Source organism: Cygnus atratus, chromosome 12 (assembly GCF_013377495.2).
Source record: "Cygnus atratus isolate AKBS03 ecotype Queensland, Australia chromosome 12, CAtr_DNAZoo_HiC_assembly, whole genome shotgun sequence".
NCBI classification, from domain to species: domain Eukaryota; kingdom Metazoa; phylum Chordata; class Aves; order Anseriformes; family Anatidae; genus Cygnus; species Cygnus atratus.
Genome location: NC_066373.1, coordinates 1,770,946 through 1,785,911, shown reverse-complemented (window position 1 = coordinate 1,785,911; position 14,966 = coordinate 1,770,946). Strand labels below are relative to the sequence as shown.

General features: G+C 65.0%; 4 protein-coding genes across 14 annotated transcripts in view; 2 read left to right on the top strand and 2 right to left on the bottom strand.

Annotated features, from left to right (window-relative positions):
• Positions 1 to 4,510, top strand: part of ZC3H18 (zinc finger CCCH-type containing 18) — a 44,011-nt gene extending 39,501 nt beyond the window's left edge. For 9 of the 11 annotated variants that reach the window (XM_035566325.2, XM_035566324.2, XM_035566320.2 and 6 more), the window contains 3 exons: positions 86 to 182; positions 2,141 to 2,237; positions 3,655 to 4,509. In XM_035566325.2, coding sequence (XP_035422218.1) covers positions 86 to 182; positions 2,141 to 2,237; positions 3,655 to 3,853 — 393 coding nt within the window. In that variant the 3' untranslated portion in view covers positions 3,854 to 4,509. Of the gene's footprint in view, positions 1 to 85; positions 183 to 2,140; positions 2,238 to 3,654 lie in introns of all 11 variants that reach the window. The other 2 variants (XM_035566319.2, XM_035566322.2) reach the window with 2 other exon arrangements.
• A 2,638-nt stretch (positions 4,511 to 7,148) lies between these two features.
• IL17C (interleukin 17C) lies at positions 7,149 to 8,253 on the top strand. The gene is made up of 3 exons (XM_035566230.1): positions 7,149 to 7,181; positions 7,520 to 7,851; positions 8,004 to 8,253. Exons 1-3 carry the CDS (start codon positions 7,149 to 7,151, stop codon positions 8,251 to 8,253), a joined length of 615 nt encoding a protein of 204 aa, XP_035422123.1.
• Positions 8,254 to 9,403: 1,150 nt separating this feature from the next.
• LOC118257851 (cytochrome b-245 light chain) lies at positions 9,404 to 11,651 on the bottom strand. Its single transcript, XM_035566244.2, has 6 exons — positions 11,479 to 11,651; positions 10,716 to 10,785; positions 10,384 to 10,458; positions 10,175 to 10,258; positions 10,015 to 10,096; positions 9,404 to 9,895 (listed from the first exon to the last, which is right to left on the bottom strand). The coding sequence occupies exons 1-6, from the start codon at positions 11,534 to 11,536 to the stop codon at positions 9,713 to 9,715; spliced, it is 552 nt and encodes a 183-aa protein (XP_035422137.1). The 5' UTR covers positions 11,537 to 11,651; the 3' UTR covers positions 9,404 to 9,712.
• A 184-nt stretch (positions 11,652 to 11,835) lies between these two features.
• Positions 11,836 to 14,886, bottom strand: MVD (mevalonate diphosphate decarboxylase). The gene is made up of 10 exons (XM_035566236.2): positions 14,761 to 14,886; positions 13,845 to 13,915; positions 13,623 to 13,737; positions 13,407 to 13,547; positions 13,115 to 13,314; positions 12,944 to 13,018; positions 12,615 to 12,833; positions 12,390 to 12,505; positions 12,177 to 12,285; positions 11,836 to 12,066 (listed from the first exon to the last, which is right to left on the bottom strand). The coding sequence occupies exons 1-10, from the start codon at positions 14,828 to 14,830 to the stop codon at positions 11,986 to 11,988; spliced, it is 1,197 nt and encodes a 398-aa protein (XP_035422129.1). The 5' UTR covers positions 14,831 to 14,886; the 3' UTR covers positions 11,836 to 11,985.
• Between the last annotated feature and the right edge of the window lie 80 nt (positions 14,887 to 14,966).

The following is a 14,966-nucleotide window of genomic DNA, read 5'->3' as shown; positions in this document are numbered from 1 at the left end:
CACCCGTCGCAGGAACTAATCTGTTCGCTTCCCTCCCCGGAGGGAAATGGCCACTCAGCTCCGTTGTCTGCTTAATTCCATTCAGGCAGCTGACAAAGGAAGCAGGAAGAGATACGAGCCAGCAGACAAAGACAGGCCGACCTCTCCAGCAGCCAAACGGGCGAACCTGTCACCCGACAGAGGTGAGACATCGGCCGGCGGGGCGGTTTTGGCCCCGGCGGGGTTCCTGCCCTGCCACCAGGGGCAGCCCTCGAGCACCCCGGGTCGGGTGGCAAACGTCCCCTAAAAGTCTCTGCTGCGGGAGCCCCCTTGCTGGAGGGCTTTCCTGCAAGCAAAGCCTTGGAGCGAGCGATTGCCACCAGATCCACGGGCGTCTCAGCCATCGTGCTGCGAAACCGTGGTGGCGACGAGACGCTGCGGGCTGGCTGTGAAGTAAGCGAGGTGAGGTCAGCCCTGGGCAGGCCGAGCCTGGCTGTGCCTAGCTGTCTTGTGGTGCGCCTTGCCAGCGCCGCGGCTCCGCCGTGTCTGTGCACCTCCACTGCAAAAAAAAAACAAAAAACAAAACAAAAAAAAAAAAACAACAACAGAAAAAGAAACAGAGAAGGCCTTGCTTTGAAGGCACGGCGCGCTCACCTCCACCTCAGGTACGCATCCGTCCTTCCCAGGAAGGCCGCCCCGTCTCTTGTCGTGGCACTGGATGCGGCTGTTGAATTCACAGGGGCTTCGCCTCGTGTTTCTCTGTATCGCAGTGGGATCTCAGGCTCCCGATAAGGCTTCTGGCAGTGCTTAGAAAGGGAGCACGGGCTGCCAAGGCTCCAGGATGGGTGCAGTACTTGGCTAGGTCATCCAGCCTGTGAAATGAGCCGATTTCCCCACTTGCGTGTGACACAATCTGATCTGCCCTGTGTGATTAGAAAGACGCAGGCTTTCCAAGTGTTCTCCCGTGTCCGAGTCCTCAGCAGTAGTTATTAGCACTTGGAAAACCAAGCCAGCACGCTGCGCTGAGAGGGCCCTAAACGTGATGCTCCAGCCTCTGCTGTCACTGCTGAAAAACAAGGGGGGGAAGCCGATGGCCAGAGGTGCCTCTGTTTTTGGCATCCCGTGCCAGCATCGCCACGTGATGTTGTTTTCCCTGTTGTCTCGGCTGTAGGTGTATCTTGTTGACTCTGGGTGCTCGCCAGAAAAAATTCTGCTTGCGTTCAACCACTGCAGCATTGGCGAGGAACTGGGTGAGGTTGAAGTTCACTGGGACCTAGTTCGCAACTACTGCTGGGCTGCAGACAATTGAACGGGTTGATCTAGCAAACCGTGCTGATTTTATAGATGTAGCTGTAATTACGCACTCGATTTGTTGTCTGTATACTATAAAACACTTCTAAACAGTGGCAAATGGGACACGAGCCCCAGCAGCAATTCGGCCTCACCTCACAGGGGCGAGAGCACGCTCGATGGGATTGGGACTGAGCAAGAGGCACCAGCCTGTGCTCAAGAACCTCAGCACAGAGCTGTCGGTGTCTGTGCTGAGTCTCACGTCCCTCTTCTGTAACCTTGCTGTGATCAAATCTGCAGCGCTGCCCGTCTCGTGGTGTCGGGAGCAGAGCACTGACCTAACGAACGCGGGCAGCGGGTGCGCTGGGCCGTAGAGCACCTTTGCTCTCCGGAGCGGTGATGAAAGCGAGATCAGCAGCCCCGGGAACTACTGTCCTGGTAGCAGGGCGTGCGGCTTGGCTAGTGCTCGGGGCTCAGGACAGCCCCGGGGGCACGCGGGCTGCCTTCCGGGTGTAGCTCCGCTCCGTGCTCCGGGATATCAGTGGCTGGAAACCCGTTGCAGCTAAGCAGGACCCCCGCTGCCTTCTCACCGCCCACGAGTCTGCACGGCTCCGATGCGGCAGCTCCCTCCAGCCTCTGCTGAACAAACTCGGGGCGATGCCGGCTCCGGAAGCAGCAGAGCTGTGCTCACGCAGCGCTTGTTAAGCTAAAGTGCACCCTGGTAGCTGCCTTGGGCGCCTTCGTGCCCGCAAACTGGATCAGCTGCCCACAGATAATGGAGCACCCACGTGGTCCGCGCCGAGGTGGCACGGTGGGCAGGTAACGACCTCGGTGACGAGCAAGAACATCTCACCTTTTATTTCCCTGGTAGGCTCTCGTGACAGGAAGGCAGCCGGCAGAGCCTCTTCACCCAAGCAAGAGCGGCAGAGGGGCCAGAACACGAAACCATCTCCTGCGCAGGCAGACAGGTCAGTGCGCGCTTGTGCTCGTGGGGGTCTCAGGGACGAGGCCGGGGCAGCAGAGCCAAAGAGGAGGCCCTCATCTCCTTAAAGTAACAGCCCTGCGGAGAAGAGCAGAGCCCTGTGCCCTCCTTCAGCCTTTCCTGGGTGGGCTGAGGCTCTCACGGGGAAGGTGAGCGCTTCTGATGACCTACACTTGCCGGAGAAGCGCTCGTGCTGCTTCCCGTTTCCCCAGTTTTGTTCGGTTCCTCCTCTTGGGGCAGCTTTGAGACTCTGACCGGAGAGTTTCCAGTTGCCATGGAGGCGCAGGGAGAGGAAGGACGCGAAGCTCCTTGGCCGGGAGCCAGAGGCGCTCAGGGGTTCACGCAGGAGCCACCGCTGAGCTGTTCCTGCTCAGGAAGGAGCCGGCACCCGGGGGGGGTTTCTTGAGGTCGGTTCCGGCAAGCGGAGCCAAGTGGGTTAGGTGCGAGCGTGTGGTGCTAGGGAGGGGGAAACTGCGGCCCCTGCTGCCCAGCTCCCCGTGCCTCGGGTGCCCGGTTCCCTTTCTTCGTACCCTGAGCTGCTCGGCGTGCTGCTGACGTTGAAACGTGGCCCCTGCGTGCCTCTAGGCGGTGCCTAGCGCTGGCTTCGTGCCTCCCGTCCCCTCTGGTGACAGCTGACCAGCTCACGGCCCATTTCTTGGCAGCCTGCACCTGCTGCTGGTGCTGGGAATGTCCCATTGCAGAACTGGATGTGTGGCTCCAGGGGCGTTGGGCTGCGCTCCGCTCCGAGCCCTTCGGCTAGAGGGTTGTGGAGCGCCTTCTGCGGCACACCTAAAGCTTCCTCGGGCCTCGTTGCCCGTAGCCAGCCGGCGCTGCTTTGCATTTCTCTGGTGTCAGCTCCGAGGATCAACGTGAGCAAACGGGCGCAGCCCTGTCCCGCACCCCTGCCTTCCCTGGCCGGCAGGACTCATCTCACCCCCTCTCCCCAGCCTGGGGCGTGAGCGAGCCTCAGTTCCTGTGTGTCAGTGTCTTCCCAAACCAAAGCCTAGCCCCAGCCACCACAGCCCCGTTCTGCTGGCCCCAAGTCCTGTTTTCTAGTGCTGAAGAGGAACCTCAGCCTTCCCAGGCTCACGGTGCTGACCGCCTCCTTGCTTTTGACCCTCTCCTGCCTGCTGCTGCCGGGGTTGGCAGTGTCGCCTGCTGGGTTTGGCACACCCCGTCGCAGCGGCCGAGGCGCTGAGCTTAGATTTCAGGGTTCCCCCCGGGGGCAGCTGAGCTTCCACTGCTTCAGACGGTTTACCAAAGTGACTCCTCTCATCTCAAACCTGTTCCTTCCACCCGTGCTCGGGGTGATTCTCTCCACTGGAGCAGCCCCCGGCTGGGTTTGTCCCCGTCGCGCCTGCAGCCTTCCTCACCGCCCTGTGCCTTTTTTTCCTCCCTGCCAGGAAGCGCCAGCTCTCGCCTCAGTCCAAGAGCTCCAGCAAAGTCACGAGCGTACCGGGCAAAGCGTCCGAGCCCGGCCCCACGGGCGCCAAGGCGGGCAAGTCCAGCACCCTGTCGCGACGGGAGGAGCTCCTGAAGCAGCTCAAGGCAGTGGAAGATGCCATTGCTCGCAAGCGGGCCAAAATCCCTGGGAAAGTATAGTGGGCCGTGCCCCTTTAGTGACTGTTCATGTTTTTATAAATAGTGTAAAAGCGGCCACTTTGGGATTTTGCAGTTCTGTCTTATTTTGGCTGCGATTCTTTTTAAAAAAAAAAAACAAAAAAAACACCCCCTCCCAAAAAAAAAAAAAACAAAAAAAACCCACGAAGTTTGTCAGCTGAGACCGTGCGCTCCGGCTCCCCCGTGGGGCCGGGCAGCCCGTGCCAGCACCAGGACGGGGGCCATCGCCCCTCTTTTCCGTGTAAATTATGCACAGAGGACTCCAGCCCTGTCGGATGCTCTCACTACTTCCTCTCTCTCTCTTTCTCTCTCTTCACTTTCTCCTCTTTGCTAGCCTTGAGTTGTATTCTCCTAGTTAGCCCTGCTGTGTGTTGAGTGTCTTCAGCAATGCAGTTCTATATACTGTGTAACGAGAGAGCCGAAAACTGCTGTGAACTACTGGCGACATCACCTTCTCCCCTGCCCTCCTCCACCAGGAACAAAAATATATATATATTCTTGACTGAAGTCTGATTGGGAAAATGACCTGTCTTTTATTTTAAGCAGCGGATTGTTTTAGTTGATTTAAAAGGAGCCCTGAAGCTGTTGTGGGATGTCTGTCTAACAAGGAGGGTCCTTTTTCATTTTTTTTTTTTCCTTTTTTTTTTTTTGAGGGATATTCCCTGAAATAAAGTATTTTGATAACCAGTTCTTCCTTTCTCCGCTGTCCTCTGCGTGTCCCTCTCCTCCCTCTCCCTTGCCTTAAGGGACCTGTCCCCATCCCTGCTTCCAGGCTCTGCGGTTTTTATTCCCCATGTAAACCCCCCAGTGCCCTTTTTACCCCCCCATGCACCTTCCCGGTGCCACGGAGCCTCCTGGCCCCCAGCACAGCCTCCGTGCCGCCACCAGTGTTCAGCATCAGTGAGGCCAAGTCCCTGCTGAGAAGCCCTGCGTCCCCTGCTGGTGCTGGTTTCACCCAGCCAAGGGGGGTACCCCTCATCCAGGCCCTCTGGGGGTGGCTTTTGGGGGTCCCTGCTGTCGCGCTGCCCCTGAGGCCCTGTGTGCCTCGGGGCTGGTGGCCCTCCAGCACGTCGCTGCTGAACGCCTGCAGATTCCACCTCTGGGAGAAAAAACCGCGGTGCCTGGTGCCAGGTCGCTCGGTCTGGTTTGCAGCGGCACAACGCTGCTTCCTGGGGTGCTGCGGGGACAGGGGCTGGGCACCAACCCTCGTCCTTAGCACACCAAAGGGCTTCAGGCTGGTGCAATGCTGCTCTAACAGGACACGCGGTCTGTGGAAGCCCCTCGGTGGCGAGCGGGGACCCCCCCCCCAACCCTGCTCCCCGTGCTTCCGCAGCAAAATGGGGTGCGAGGGGCTCCTTGCAGCGCCCCGGGGGGCTTCCCCTTGCTGCCTCCCCCTAGGGAGCCGCACGGAGCAGGGAAAACCCCCTCCGCTCATCCCTGAGCCACCTCTTCTGACCCCGCTGTGCCTGAGCCCTCTCCGCCGGGCGCCCCGGGGAGCCGCAGCCCTTGAGCCCTTTCCAGGGTTGCCCAATTCGGGATTTCTGCTCGGGGTTTGTGGCAGCCCCGGGAACGTGACAGTGATATCACTGCCGGGCTTACGCAATGGGGCCAGGGCTGTGACAGCATGGGGCACGGGGACTGTCCCGTCATTAGGGTGCCTTCTGCTTCCCCGTGGGTCCCAGGAGGGTCGTAGGGGGGCGTGGGGAGTGGGGGGGGGGGGGGTGGCAGTGGCTGGGGACCATCCGTGCGGATGCCCCCAGGTGCCCGGCCAGGCCACCGCCGCCCCAACCCTCCTGGGACCTGGATGTCACAGCCCTGCGATGCTCCACGCTGCTGTCGTGCCCATCAGCACCATGACATCAAGCCACCCAAACCGGGCTTCGCCTCCCCACCCCCCCCCCCCCGCCCCTTTTACCTCCCCATCCCTACACCTCCGCGCACCCCTATATCCCCCCAAACGCCAACCCCATCCTTGGGGGGGGGGGGGGGGCTGTCGGCAAGCGATTTCCGGGCCCCCAGGAGCAGGGCTGGGACACGCCGGGCCGAGAAGGAAGTGCGGCGGCCCACGGGGAGGAGGAAGGCAGCCAGAGCTGGAGTTTCCAGGTGTGTGCACATCACCTGCCCGAGCCCTATATAAAGGCGGCGGCGGCGGCGGCGTCGCCACTCGGCTGCAGCTCGCAGGGTGCCCGCCGCGCCTCCCGTCCCGCTCCCACCCATGGTAACCCCAGGGGCGCGCGAGGGGGCACGGGCGGGCGTGTGCGTGTGCGTGGGAGCGCTTTGAGGACGGCGTGGGGGGGGGGGGGGTAACGGAGGTGTGCGAGGCAGGGCTTGGACGCCCCGGGGGGAGCGGGAGGTGCGTGGGTGTGCGTGGGCGTGCGTGGGTGCAGGTGTGGGTGCCCCCGTGCACACGTGGGGCTGGCGGCTGCTGCGTGGGGACGTGCTGCTGCTCATCTGTATTGACTGGGGGGGGGAGGGGGGTGTGTGGAGGGGTAGCCGGGGATAAGTGTGTGTGTATGTGTTGCGCACACATGTGCATGTAGGCTAGCACGTGTCACTGTGCGCTGGTCAGGGCGCAGCTGGTGCTGGATGCGTGGAGGGGACGTGCACTGGGTGCACGTGTGTGCGCCGCTGCATAGATGTGCTGGCACCAGCTGAGAGTGTGTGTGTGCGTGCATTTGTGTGTGAGAGTGTGTGTGTGTGCAAGTGCACACTAGTGCCTCAGTGTGAGCTACACATGCTGGTGCCACTGTGTGTGTGTGTATAAAAATATCTCTGTATGTGTACATATAAATATACATATAATATATCAAATTGTATATAATTGTGTGTATATACATATATCAAATGATGTGTGCGGGTATGAGAGCCACACATATACATATAATACATATACATTTTATATATATACACACACGTATATATAAAATATACTAAAAAAAAATGTGTCTGAGAGCCCCATGTGCTGGTGCCACTGTATGTGCATATGTGTATATATACACACACACACACTGCACATATAAATATTTAAATTATGTACATATTTAATTATATATATTTATTTATTTACATATTTATACATATAGAAAACGTGGTTTTTGTGCTGGTGGGGGTGCTGAGAGGGGCAGGATCTCTGTGTATGTAGCTGGCTATGCTGTAGGATTAGGTGTGCATGCCTCTACACACTTAAGCTGGTTTTTGTGTGTGTGTGTGTGTGTGTGTGTGTGTGTGTGTGTTCATGTGCTTACACAGACACACGTGCACATCTTGGTACTTCCGCATGTGTCTGTGCACATGGAAGGGCAATTTTGGGGTACGGATGTGAGCTGGGGTTGCACATACACACACACACACGCATGGGCTGCTGTTCTTTGTGTGAGCATAACCACATCTTGGTGAGCTGGTGTGCGCACACGCGGTGTGCCAGCGCTTTGAGGGAACTGGGGTGTGCTGGTATTTGTGCTGGTATTTGTGCACACTCATGCCCATGGGAGCCCCCCCCCCCCCCCCCCCCCAGAGCAGCTGTGTGGCTGCGAGCACCCCAAAGCCTCCCTTGGGGAGGACGCGGGGGGGGGGGGGGGGTGGGGAGGGTGTCTTTGGGGTGCTGACGGGTGGGCGCGGGGCTGCCTCCTGACCCCGTCTCTCCGGCAGGGCTGGCTCGGAGCCCTGGCTCTGCTGAGCGCCCTGGCGCTGTGCCGCTGCCTGCGGCGCCCCGGCGCCCACCCGCACCATCCCCACGTGCACTGCTACAGCGCGGGCGAGCTGCAGGACGGCGAGGCCCCCGCGCACTTCGTCAGCCGCAGCCTGCGCTGGGACCACTACGTGCCGGTGCAGCTGGTGCCGCAGCTGGAGCGCCTGCAGGATGAAGCCCGACGCCGACGACGCCGACGGCACCACCGCGAGCGCGCCTGCCCCGCGCTGCAGCTCCGCGCGGGCCTCCGCAGCGAGCCCAACGAGCGCTCCATCTCCCCGTGGCGCTACCGGTGGGTGCTGGGGCGGGGGGGGGGGTGGGAAGAAAAAAAATGGGGTGGGAAAGGGCGGGGGGGGGGGGGGAAATCCCACCACGAGGTGGTCAGCGGTGTGGTGCTGGGGCGGGGGGGACGTGGTGGGACGCTCACGGCGCCCGCGCTTGCAGCATCGACGAGGATGAGAACCGCTACCCCCGCAAGCTGGCCTTCGCCGAGTGCCTCTGCGACGGCTGCGTGGACGTGAAGACGGGCCGGGAGACCACGTCGCTCAACTCGGTGGCCATCCACCAGACCATGATGGTGCTGCGGCGCAAGCCCTGCCCGCGCCCCTCCGGCCCCGGCCTCGTCACCTTCGAGGTGGACTACATCAAGGTGCCCGTGGGCTGCACGTGCGTCCTGCCCCGCACCGGGCGCTGACCCCCCCCCCCCCCCCACTCCGCTCCCGTGGAGCCCCGTAGCGTGACCGTGTCACCGCTCCCCCCGCCGTGCTTGTTCTAGAGCACTCCCACCCCCCCCCGGCCCCCCCCACCCCAAACCACCACCTTTTTTATTTATGAGTTATTTATGAGCCCTGCCCCAAGACCAGGGGCCGCCGATGCCTGCTGGGGGCTTTTTTTTTTTTTTAAAAAAAAAAAAAAAACGTATTTATTGCTGACCCCCCCCCCCCCCCGCAAAAAAAGGCAGTGGCCCCGGGGTCCAGCATCACCCCCCCCCCCCCCCCCGATGCCCGAGTTGTCGCTGCAGACCCTGCGAGCGCTCCCCGGGCACTCGCTGGTTATTTATTCCCCCGTAGAGCTATTTATTGTGTCCTCCGTGTGCTATTTAACGTCGGCACCGTGCAGCCTGAAAATAAATCCTGACCCTCCGTGGCACGCCGCTTGCTTTGTCTCCATCTGGGGTGATGTGGGGGGGGGTACAAAATTATTGGTGCAGGGTTGGAGGACGTGCATGGGTGCCCCCCCCCACCGCCAGCTGCCCCGCAGGTGCTCAGTTTTGGGGCATCTCTCAGCCCCATAGCACCCAGCACCGCAGGGACCACCCCCCCCACCCCCCCCCCCCCCGGCACCCGCAGCACCCCACCACCCACCCCTTTCCCATGGCTCAGCCCCCCCCCCCGGGCACCCATGGGCTCAGCGCCACCTGCTGGGGCCGCCCCACGCACCCTGCCAGCACCCATGGGTGCCGTGGGCTGGCTGCCAGGGCTGGGGATCCCCCGGAGCAGCCGCTGGTGCCCAAAGCCAGGAAGGATTTGTCCCCACCAAGCAGAGGATGGACACGGGTGGCCCTTGTGTCCCCCCCACCCCACCCCCCCAAGATACACCCAGACCTCCTTCATGGCCCCCATTTCCCTGCCGGGGGCAGTCCCACAGGGCTCTGGGGACTTCTCTGGGGCACGACGTGCAGCTGCAATGCACAGCCCCCCCCGGGGAAAAGGTGTCCCCACGCCTGCCACTCCCCCCCCCCCCCCCCCCCCCCCCCCCAGCTGGAGCCATGGAAGATTTGGGCACCGAGCCCCCTCCCCAAGCTCACACCCAGGGCACCGGGGAGCCGGACGCAGGCAGGATCCGGGGCCTTTTGGTCCTTTTATTGCAAAAAGCGATCGGAAAAACGTTAAAAACGAAACCAAGGCAGGAGTCGGTGCAGCGAGCGGAGCTGCGTGAGCCGTGGGCGGCCCCCGTGGGGGCTGCATGGCCGGGGGGGGGGTGGGGGAGCTGGGTCTTCCATGGGGATACGGGGAGCACCGGGGGGGCCACGGGGACCTGAGCATCCCCCGGGGATTTGGGGACCCCCTGGCACCCCGTTGCCCCCGGGGCGCAGCAGGGAAGCGGGTATAGGTGGAAAGGGGGCCACAAGCAGCAGAAGCCCCCCCCCGGCGTTACTCGGCCTCCACAGGGATGGGGTTCACCTGGCCCCCCTCTTCCACCGGCTGCTTCCTGCGTGCGTCGGCGGGGGGCCGGGGCGGGGGGTTGCTGGGGGGCTGCTTGATGGTGTCCCCCACGTGCGGCCGCTCCCGGGGCTTCTGCTCGATGGGTCTCCACTCCTCGCCGCGCACCGCCGCCTGCGAAGCCCAGGTTGGGGTGGGGGGGGGGGTCAGGGGGGAGCCCCCTCCTCCAGCCGGGCCCCCTCAGCCCCCCCAATTTCCCCCCCCACCCCCCCTTGAAGCAGCCCCGCGCTCACCAGCAGGTAGATGCCGCTCGCGATGCCCAGGCAGACGGTGCCCAGGATGGTGGAGAGAAGGAAGCCGGCGGGGACGGCGAGCCTGGAAGCACAGGGGGGGCTCACGGGGGGGGCTCAGGGGGGGGTACGCCCCATCCCCGACCCCGCGCCCCCCACTTACGCAGCGTGCAGGACGGCTCGGACGTAATAATTCCTCGTGAGGGGCCCGAACACCTTCACCACCGCCGTCATGTACTTCTGGCCGCTGCGGGGGGGATGCTGGGGGGGTCAGAAGGGACGGAACCCCCCCCCCCCCCCCCAGCCCCAAGGGACCCCCGTCTCCAAATCCCCCGGGTGGCTGTGTGTGGGGGGGGGGGGGCCGTCACTTACCAGCGCTCCATGGTGGAGCCCTTCTTGCGCTTGCTGCGGGGGTACTCGAGCAGGCAGACGAAGACGCCTGCAGCGCTGGTGGGGTGGGGGGGGGTGGGGTGGGGGGGTCAAGGAAAAGCGGCGCTTGGTGGGTCAGGATCAGTCCCCGGGCGCAGCCCCCGTGGGAAAAGGGGCAGGAACAGAGAGATTTGGGCCCAAAGCTGGGGGCAGGGAAGGTGTGTACGTCCCCCTCCCCATCTACCTCCCGGTCCCGAATCGGGGCAGGGGTCTCCCCGCTGCTACCCCCCCCTCTCCCCGCCCCCCCCCCCCCCCCCCCCCCCCCGCAAGGATACATGGCGTACACGGCGAAGTACCAGCCCTTGAACTGCCCCGCCACCGCCACGATGCCGCCGGTCAGCATGACTGCGGGGACACCGTGGGACGGTGGGGACACTGGTGGCCCCCCCAGCCCACAAGGTGATACGTGTCCCCGTCCCCGTCCCCCCCCCCCCCAGCCTGGGGACCCATGGAGTGGGACGCCGGGGTGATGCTGTGCGTGGGACCCCCTGGATTCAGGGCAGGGAACTGGGGGGGCTGTGGGACGAGGGGATTGGGGTTGGGGGGACATTTTGGAGCCCCCACCCTGGCAGAACTGGGGCTGGGGGACAGCGCTTGGGGACCCTGGGGGCTGCGCTGCCGCCTCCAGCTCCGAGACCCCAGCCTTGGGGGCACCGCGGGGTGAGCCCCCCCCCGGGGTGACACGCTGCTCCACGGGTGACCCACTCCCACGGTGACACCCCCCACGGGTGACACGCTCCCTGGGTGCCACCCTCCCCGTGTGACGCCCCCACGGGTGCCACGCTCCCCGCCCGCGCTTCCGCGTCCCCGCTGCTTCTCACTTCCTCCATCCCCAGGCAAGGCTGGGACAAAACGGGGCGGGGGGGGGTCACGACCCGATAGGGACCGTGGGGACACACACACGGGGACAACGCGGGGGGGGTCCCCGGGGTCCCTGCGTGGGGGATCCGCGCCCCGCAGCCCCCTCCTGCCCCTCCCCCCCCACCCCCCCCCCCACCCGCAGCCCCCTGCCCACCCCCGCAGCCCCCCCGCACTCACTGAGCCCGGCCGCCAGCGCCTGCTCGTTGGCCCACATCGCCCACTCGATCTGCCCCATGGCCCGGCTCGGCACGGCCCGGCCCGGCTCGGATCCGATCGGCCCCGGGACGCGGAAGGCAGCGGCACCGCGATGGGACCGAGCCCCGGCCCTAAACCGCGCCCCCCCGCCATAAACCCCGCCCCTTACAAATAAACCACACTCCTTTCCTACAAACCACGCCCCTTACCGATAGGCCCCGCCCCCTTGCAACAGGCCACGCCCCTTGTGTCCCCCCCCCCCAGGACCCCACTGGGGTCCTTGGGGTCACGGGGGGGGTCACGTCCCGAGCGCCCCCCAGCACCGCACACCCACACGGCTGCAGCCAACAAAGCTCTATTTGCTCAAAAAGGGTAAAAATCAGGTCCCGGGGGGGGCTGTACACCCCCCCCCCCCAATGGCGGGGGTCCCCACGGGGGTGCCCCCCATGGTTGTCACCGGTGTCCCGTCCCCCCCCCCCCCGCCGGTGCTCAGGCCGTGCGTCGGGGCAGCCCGTCCGCGCCCAGGAGGTGCTGGCTGGGGTCCCGCAGGAGCTGGGGGCCGGGGCCGGGCTGTGGGGACAACGGGGGGGCGTCAGGGGACAAGGCAGGCACCGGGGGGGGGTCCCCACAACGGGGCTGGGGTCCTGCCCCCCCCCCACCCCGCCCCGTCCTGCCCGTACCTTGGTGTGCAGGATGTACCGCACGGCTCCCGGCACCGGCTCCGCCACCACGGCCGCCGCCAGCTCCTCCGGCAGCGCCGCCGTGCCCACCGGCAGCCCCCGCAGGAACCTGCGGCACGGCTGGCGCTCAGCACCGCGGCAGGGGGGCTCGTCGCCAGCCCCCGGCCCGGTCCCGGTCCCAGTGATGGATGGGGGGGGGGAGGTTAACCTTACCGGTCCCCGTTGGAGGCGGGCGGGAAGCTGCGCCTCACCACCGCCACGAACTCGTCCACCGTGTCCTCCAGCGCGAAGATGACGGCGTTGGGGCCGGCGTCGAAGGTGTAGGCCACCTGCCACGGGGCAGGGACGAGGTCAGTGGCCAGGATGGGACCCTCGGGGCCGGTAGGGACGCGCTCAGCACCACCGTGCCGTGCCGGGACCCCCGGGTCCGCCCCGTACCTTGGTGCGGCCGTGGTGGGAGTTGTAGCGGTGCGCCAGGGCGATGATGGCCCGCGAGACGTCGTTGAGGTAGAAGATGGGGGGGAAGGTGTCGAGGCAGGTGGCGTGGAACTGGTTGCTGTCCTGCATGGTGAGCTGCCCGAACCCCTCGAAGTCCCGCTCCTGGATGTGCCGCGCCATGCGGGACAGCCGCTCCGGCACCACCGCCTCCGCGCGGTACTGGGGGGTGGGGGGGGGGGCCAGCGCGGTCACCTCGGGGACACGCGGCCCCCCTTGGGACCCGAATCCCCCAACCCTGAGCCCCTTGGCTGAGCCCTTCCGTCCCCTACCTTCAGCAAGGGGCTGGTGTCCACGCTGCTCTGCATGCCCGCCGTGCTGCCCACCGCCTTCTTCTCCCCGCTGACCTGCGCGGGGACGGGGACCGTGAGCCACGGGCGCCCCACGGGGGACAGGTGCCAGCCCCGCGCGGCACCCCCGGTCCCCAAAACCAACCCCCTCACCACCAGGATGAGGACGCGCAGCTCCGGCCAGTGCGTCTCGGGGGCCAGCTGCTGCGCCACGCTGTCCCTGCCGTCCGGCCGCTCGCCGCGGTGCCACTGCACGAAGCCCCCCAGCATGCTGCGGCAGGCGCTGCCCGAGCCGCGCCGCGCCACCTCCGACAGCTCGCCCTCCACGCCGTACAGCCGCGCCAGCGCCGACACTGCGGGGATGTGGGGAGGGTCAGCAGGGACACCGTGCCGTCCCCGGGCACAGCAAGGGGACGAGGCGGTGGCGTTGTCCCCGCTCACCCACCCAGGCAGGCGTAGCCGGCGGCCGAGGACGCCAGCCCGGCGGCGGTGGGGAAGTTGTTCTCGGAGGCGACGTGGACTTTGTAGGAGAGGTTCAGCGGGGACGCGTCCTCGTCACCGCGGCGTTTGCGGGCCAGGCGCCGCACTGTGAGGTGACAAGGTCAGAACTGTGAGGGGGGCACAAGGACGTCCCTCCGTGCCCCCCTCGCCAAATACTCACCCTCCCGCAGGCAGGCCTGCAGCCGGGGCTGCGCCGCGTCCACCTCCTCCCCGTTCAGCCACAGCCGGTCCTCGGTGAAGTCCCGGCTGGCGGCGGCCGTGGTGGTGGTCCTCAGCTGTGCGGGACGGGGCTGAGCCAGGGGGGCCGGCCCAGCCCCGCTGCGGGGGTTTTGGGGGCAGCAGCCCCCCGGTGCTGGGGGTGGGGACGCGGCCCCGCACCAACCTGGTCCTGGTGCAGCGTGACGCTGAGGGAGGAGTTGATGGGCAGGATCAGGTCGGTGTCGCGCTTGCCCCCTGTAAGAGACGTGGAGGTGGCACGGTGTGGAACGGCACAGCTTGGTACCGCTCAGCTTGGCATGGCATGGTATGGCTTGGTATGGTACAGCTTGGTATGGCATGGTATGGCTTGGTATGCTATGGCTTGGTATGGTATGGCTTGGTATGGTACGGCTTGACATCGCACAGCGTGGCACTGTACTTAGCATGGCATGGCACAGCTTGGTATGGCATGGCATGGCATTGCACAGTGTGGCACTGCTCAGCATGGCATGGCACAGCTCGGCACAGCATGGCGCTGCTTAGCGTGGCATGGTACGGCTTGGTACGGTACAGCTTGGCATTGCACAGCGTGGCACTGCTCAGCACGGCATGGCACTACTTGCAATGGCTTGGTATGGCTTGGTTTGGCTTGGTTTGGCATTGCACAGCGTAGCACGGCACAGCTCGGCACGGCATGGCACACCATACTGCCTGGTATGGCACAACACAGCACAGCACGGCTCAGCACCACTCGGCACGGCACGGCACGGCTCGGCACAGCTCGCCATACTGCCTGGTATGGCACAACACGGCATGGCACGGCTCGGCACGGCTCGGCACAGCGTGCTATACTGCCTGATAGAGCACGGCACGGCTCGGCACGGCTCGGCACGGCGTGCTATACTGCCTAATATAGCACGGCACGGCTCGGCACAGCTCGGCACAGCGTGCTATACTGCCTGATATAGCACGGCACGGCTCGGCACCGCTCGGCACGGCTCGGCACCGCTCGGCACGGCGTGCTATACTGCCTAATATAGCACGGCACGGCTCGGCACGGCACAACACGGCTCGGCACGGCCCCCCCGCCCCGCACTCACAGTACTTGATGACGGCGATGTTGACGGGCGCCGTGCAGGTGACCACCGCCGGGCCCCGCTCCTCCGCCATCCCGCCGCGCTCCGAGCCCCGCGCCCGGCACGGCGCCGCCCCGCCCACCGCCGCTCGCGCGTGGCAGCCCCGCCCGCTATTGGCTGCAGCCGCAGCGGCCGGGCCCGGCCGACCAATGGCAGCGATCGGACCACGG

Bases quoted from the DNA above. Each gene is read 5' to 3' on its own strand.
- IL17C (XM_035566230.1), top strand. From the start codon at position 7,149: ATGTGTCTGTGCACATGGAAGGGCAATTTTGGG. The intron at 7,182-7,519 runs GTACGGATGTGA...TCTCTCCGGCAG, and splicing joins CATGGAAGGGCAATTTTGGG to GGCTGGCTCGGAGCCCTGGC. The intron at 7,852-8,003 runs GTGGGTGCTGGG...CCGCGCTTGCAG, and splicing joins ATCTCCCCGTGGCGCTACCG to CATCGACGAGGATGAGAACC.
- LOC118257851 (XM_035566244.2), bottom strand. From the start codon at position 11,536: ATGGGGCAGATCGAGTGGGCGATGTGGGCCAACGAGCAGGCGCTGGCG. The intron at 10,786-11,478 runs GTGAGTGCGGGG...GTGTCCCCGCAG, and splicing joins GGCGCTGGCGGCCGGGCTCA to TCATGCTGACCGGCGGCATC. The intron at 10,459-10,715 runs GTATCCTTGCGG...CCACCCCACCAG, and splicing joins TACTTCGCCGTGTACGCCAT to CGCTGCAGGCGTCTTCGTCT.
- MVD (XM_035566236.2), bottom strand. From the start codon at position 14,830: ATGGCGGAGGAGCGGGGCCCGGCGGTGGTCACCTGCACGGCGCCCGTC. The intron at 13,315-13,406 runs GTGGGTGAGCGG...ACATCCCCGCAG, and splicing joins CGCCGGCTACGCCTGCCTGG to TGTCGGCGCTGGCGCGGCTG. The intron at 12,834-12,943 runs GTAGGGGACGGA...CCCACCCCCCAG, and splicing joins ACACCAGCCCCTTGCTGAAG to TACCGCGCGGAGGCGGTGGT.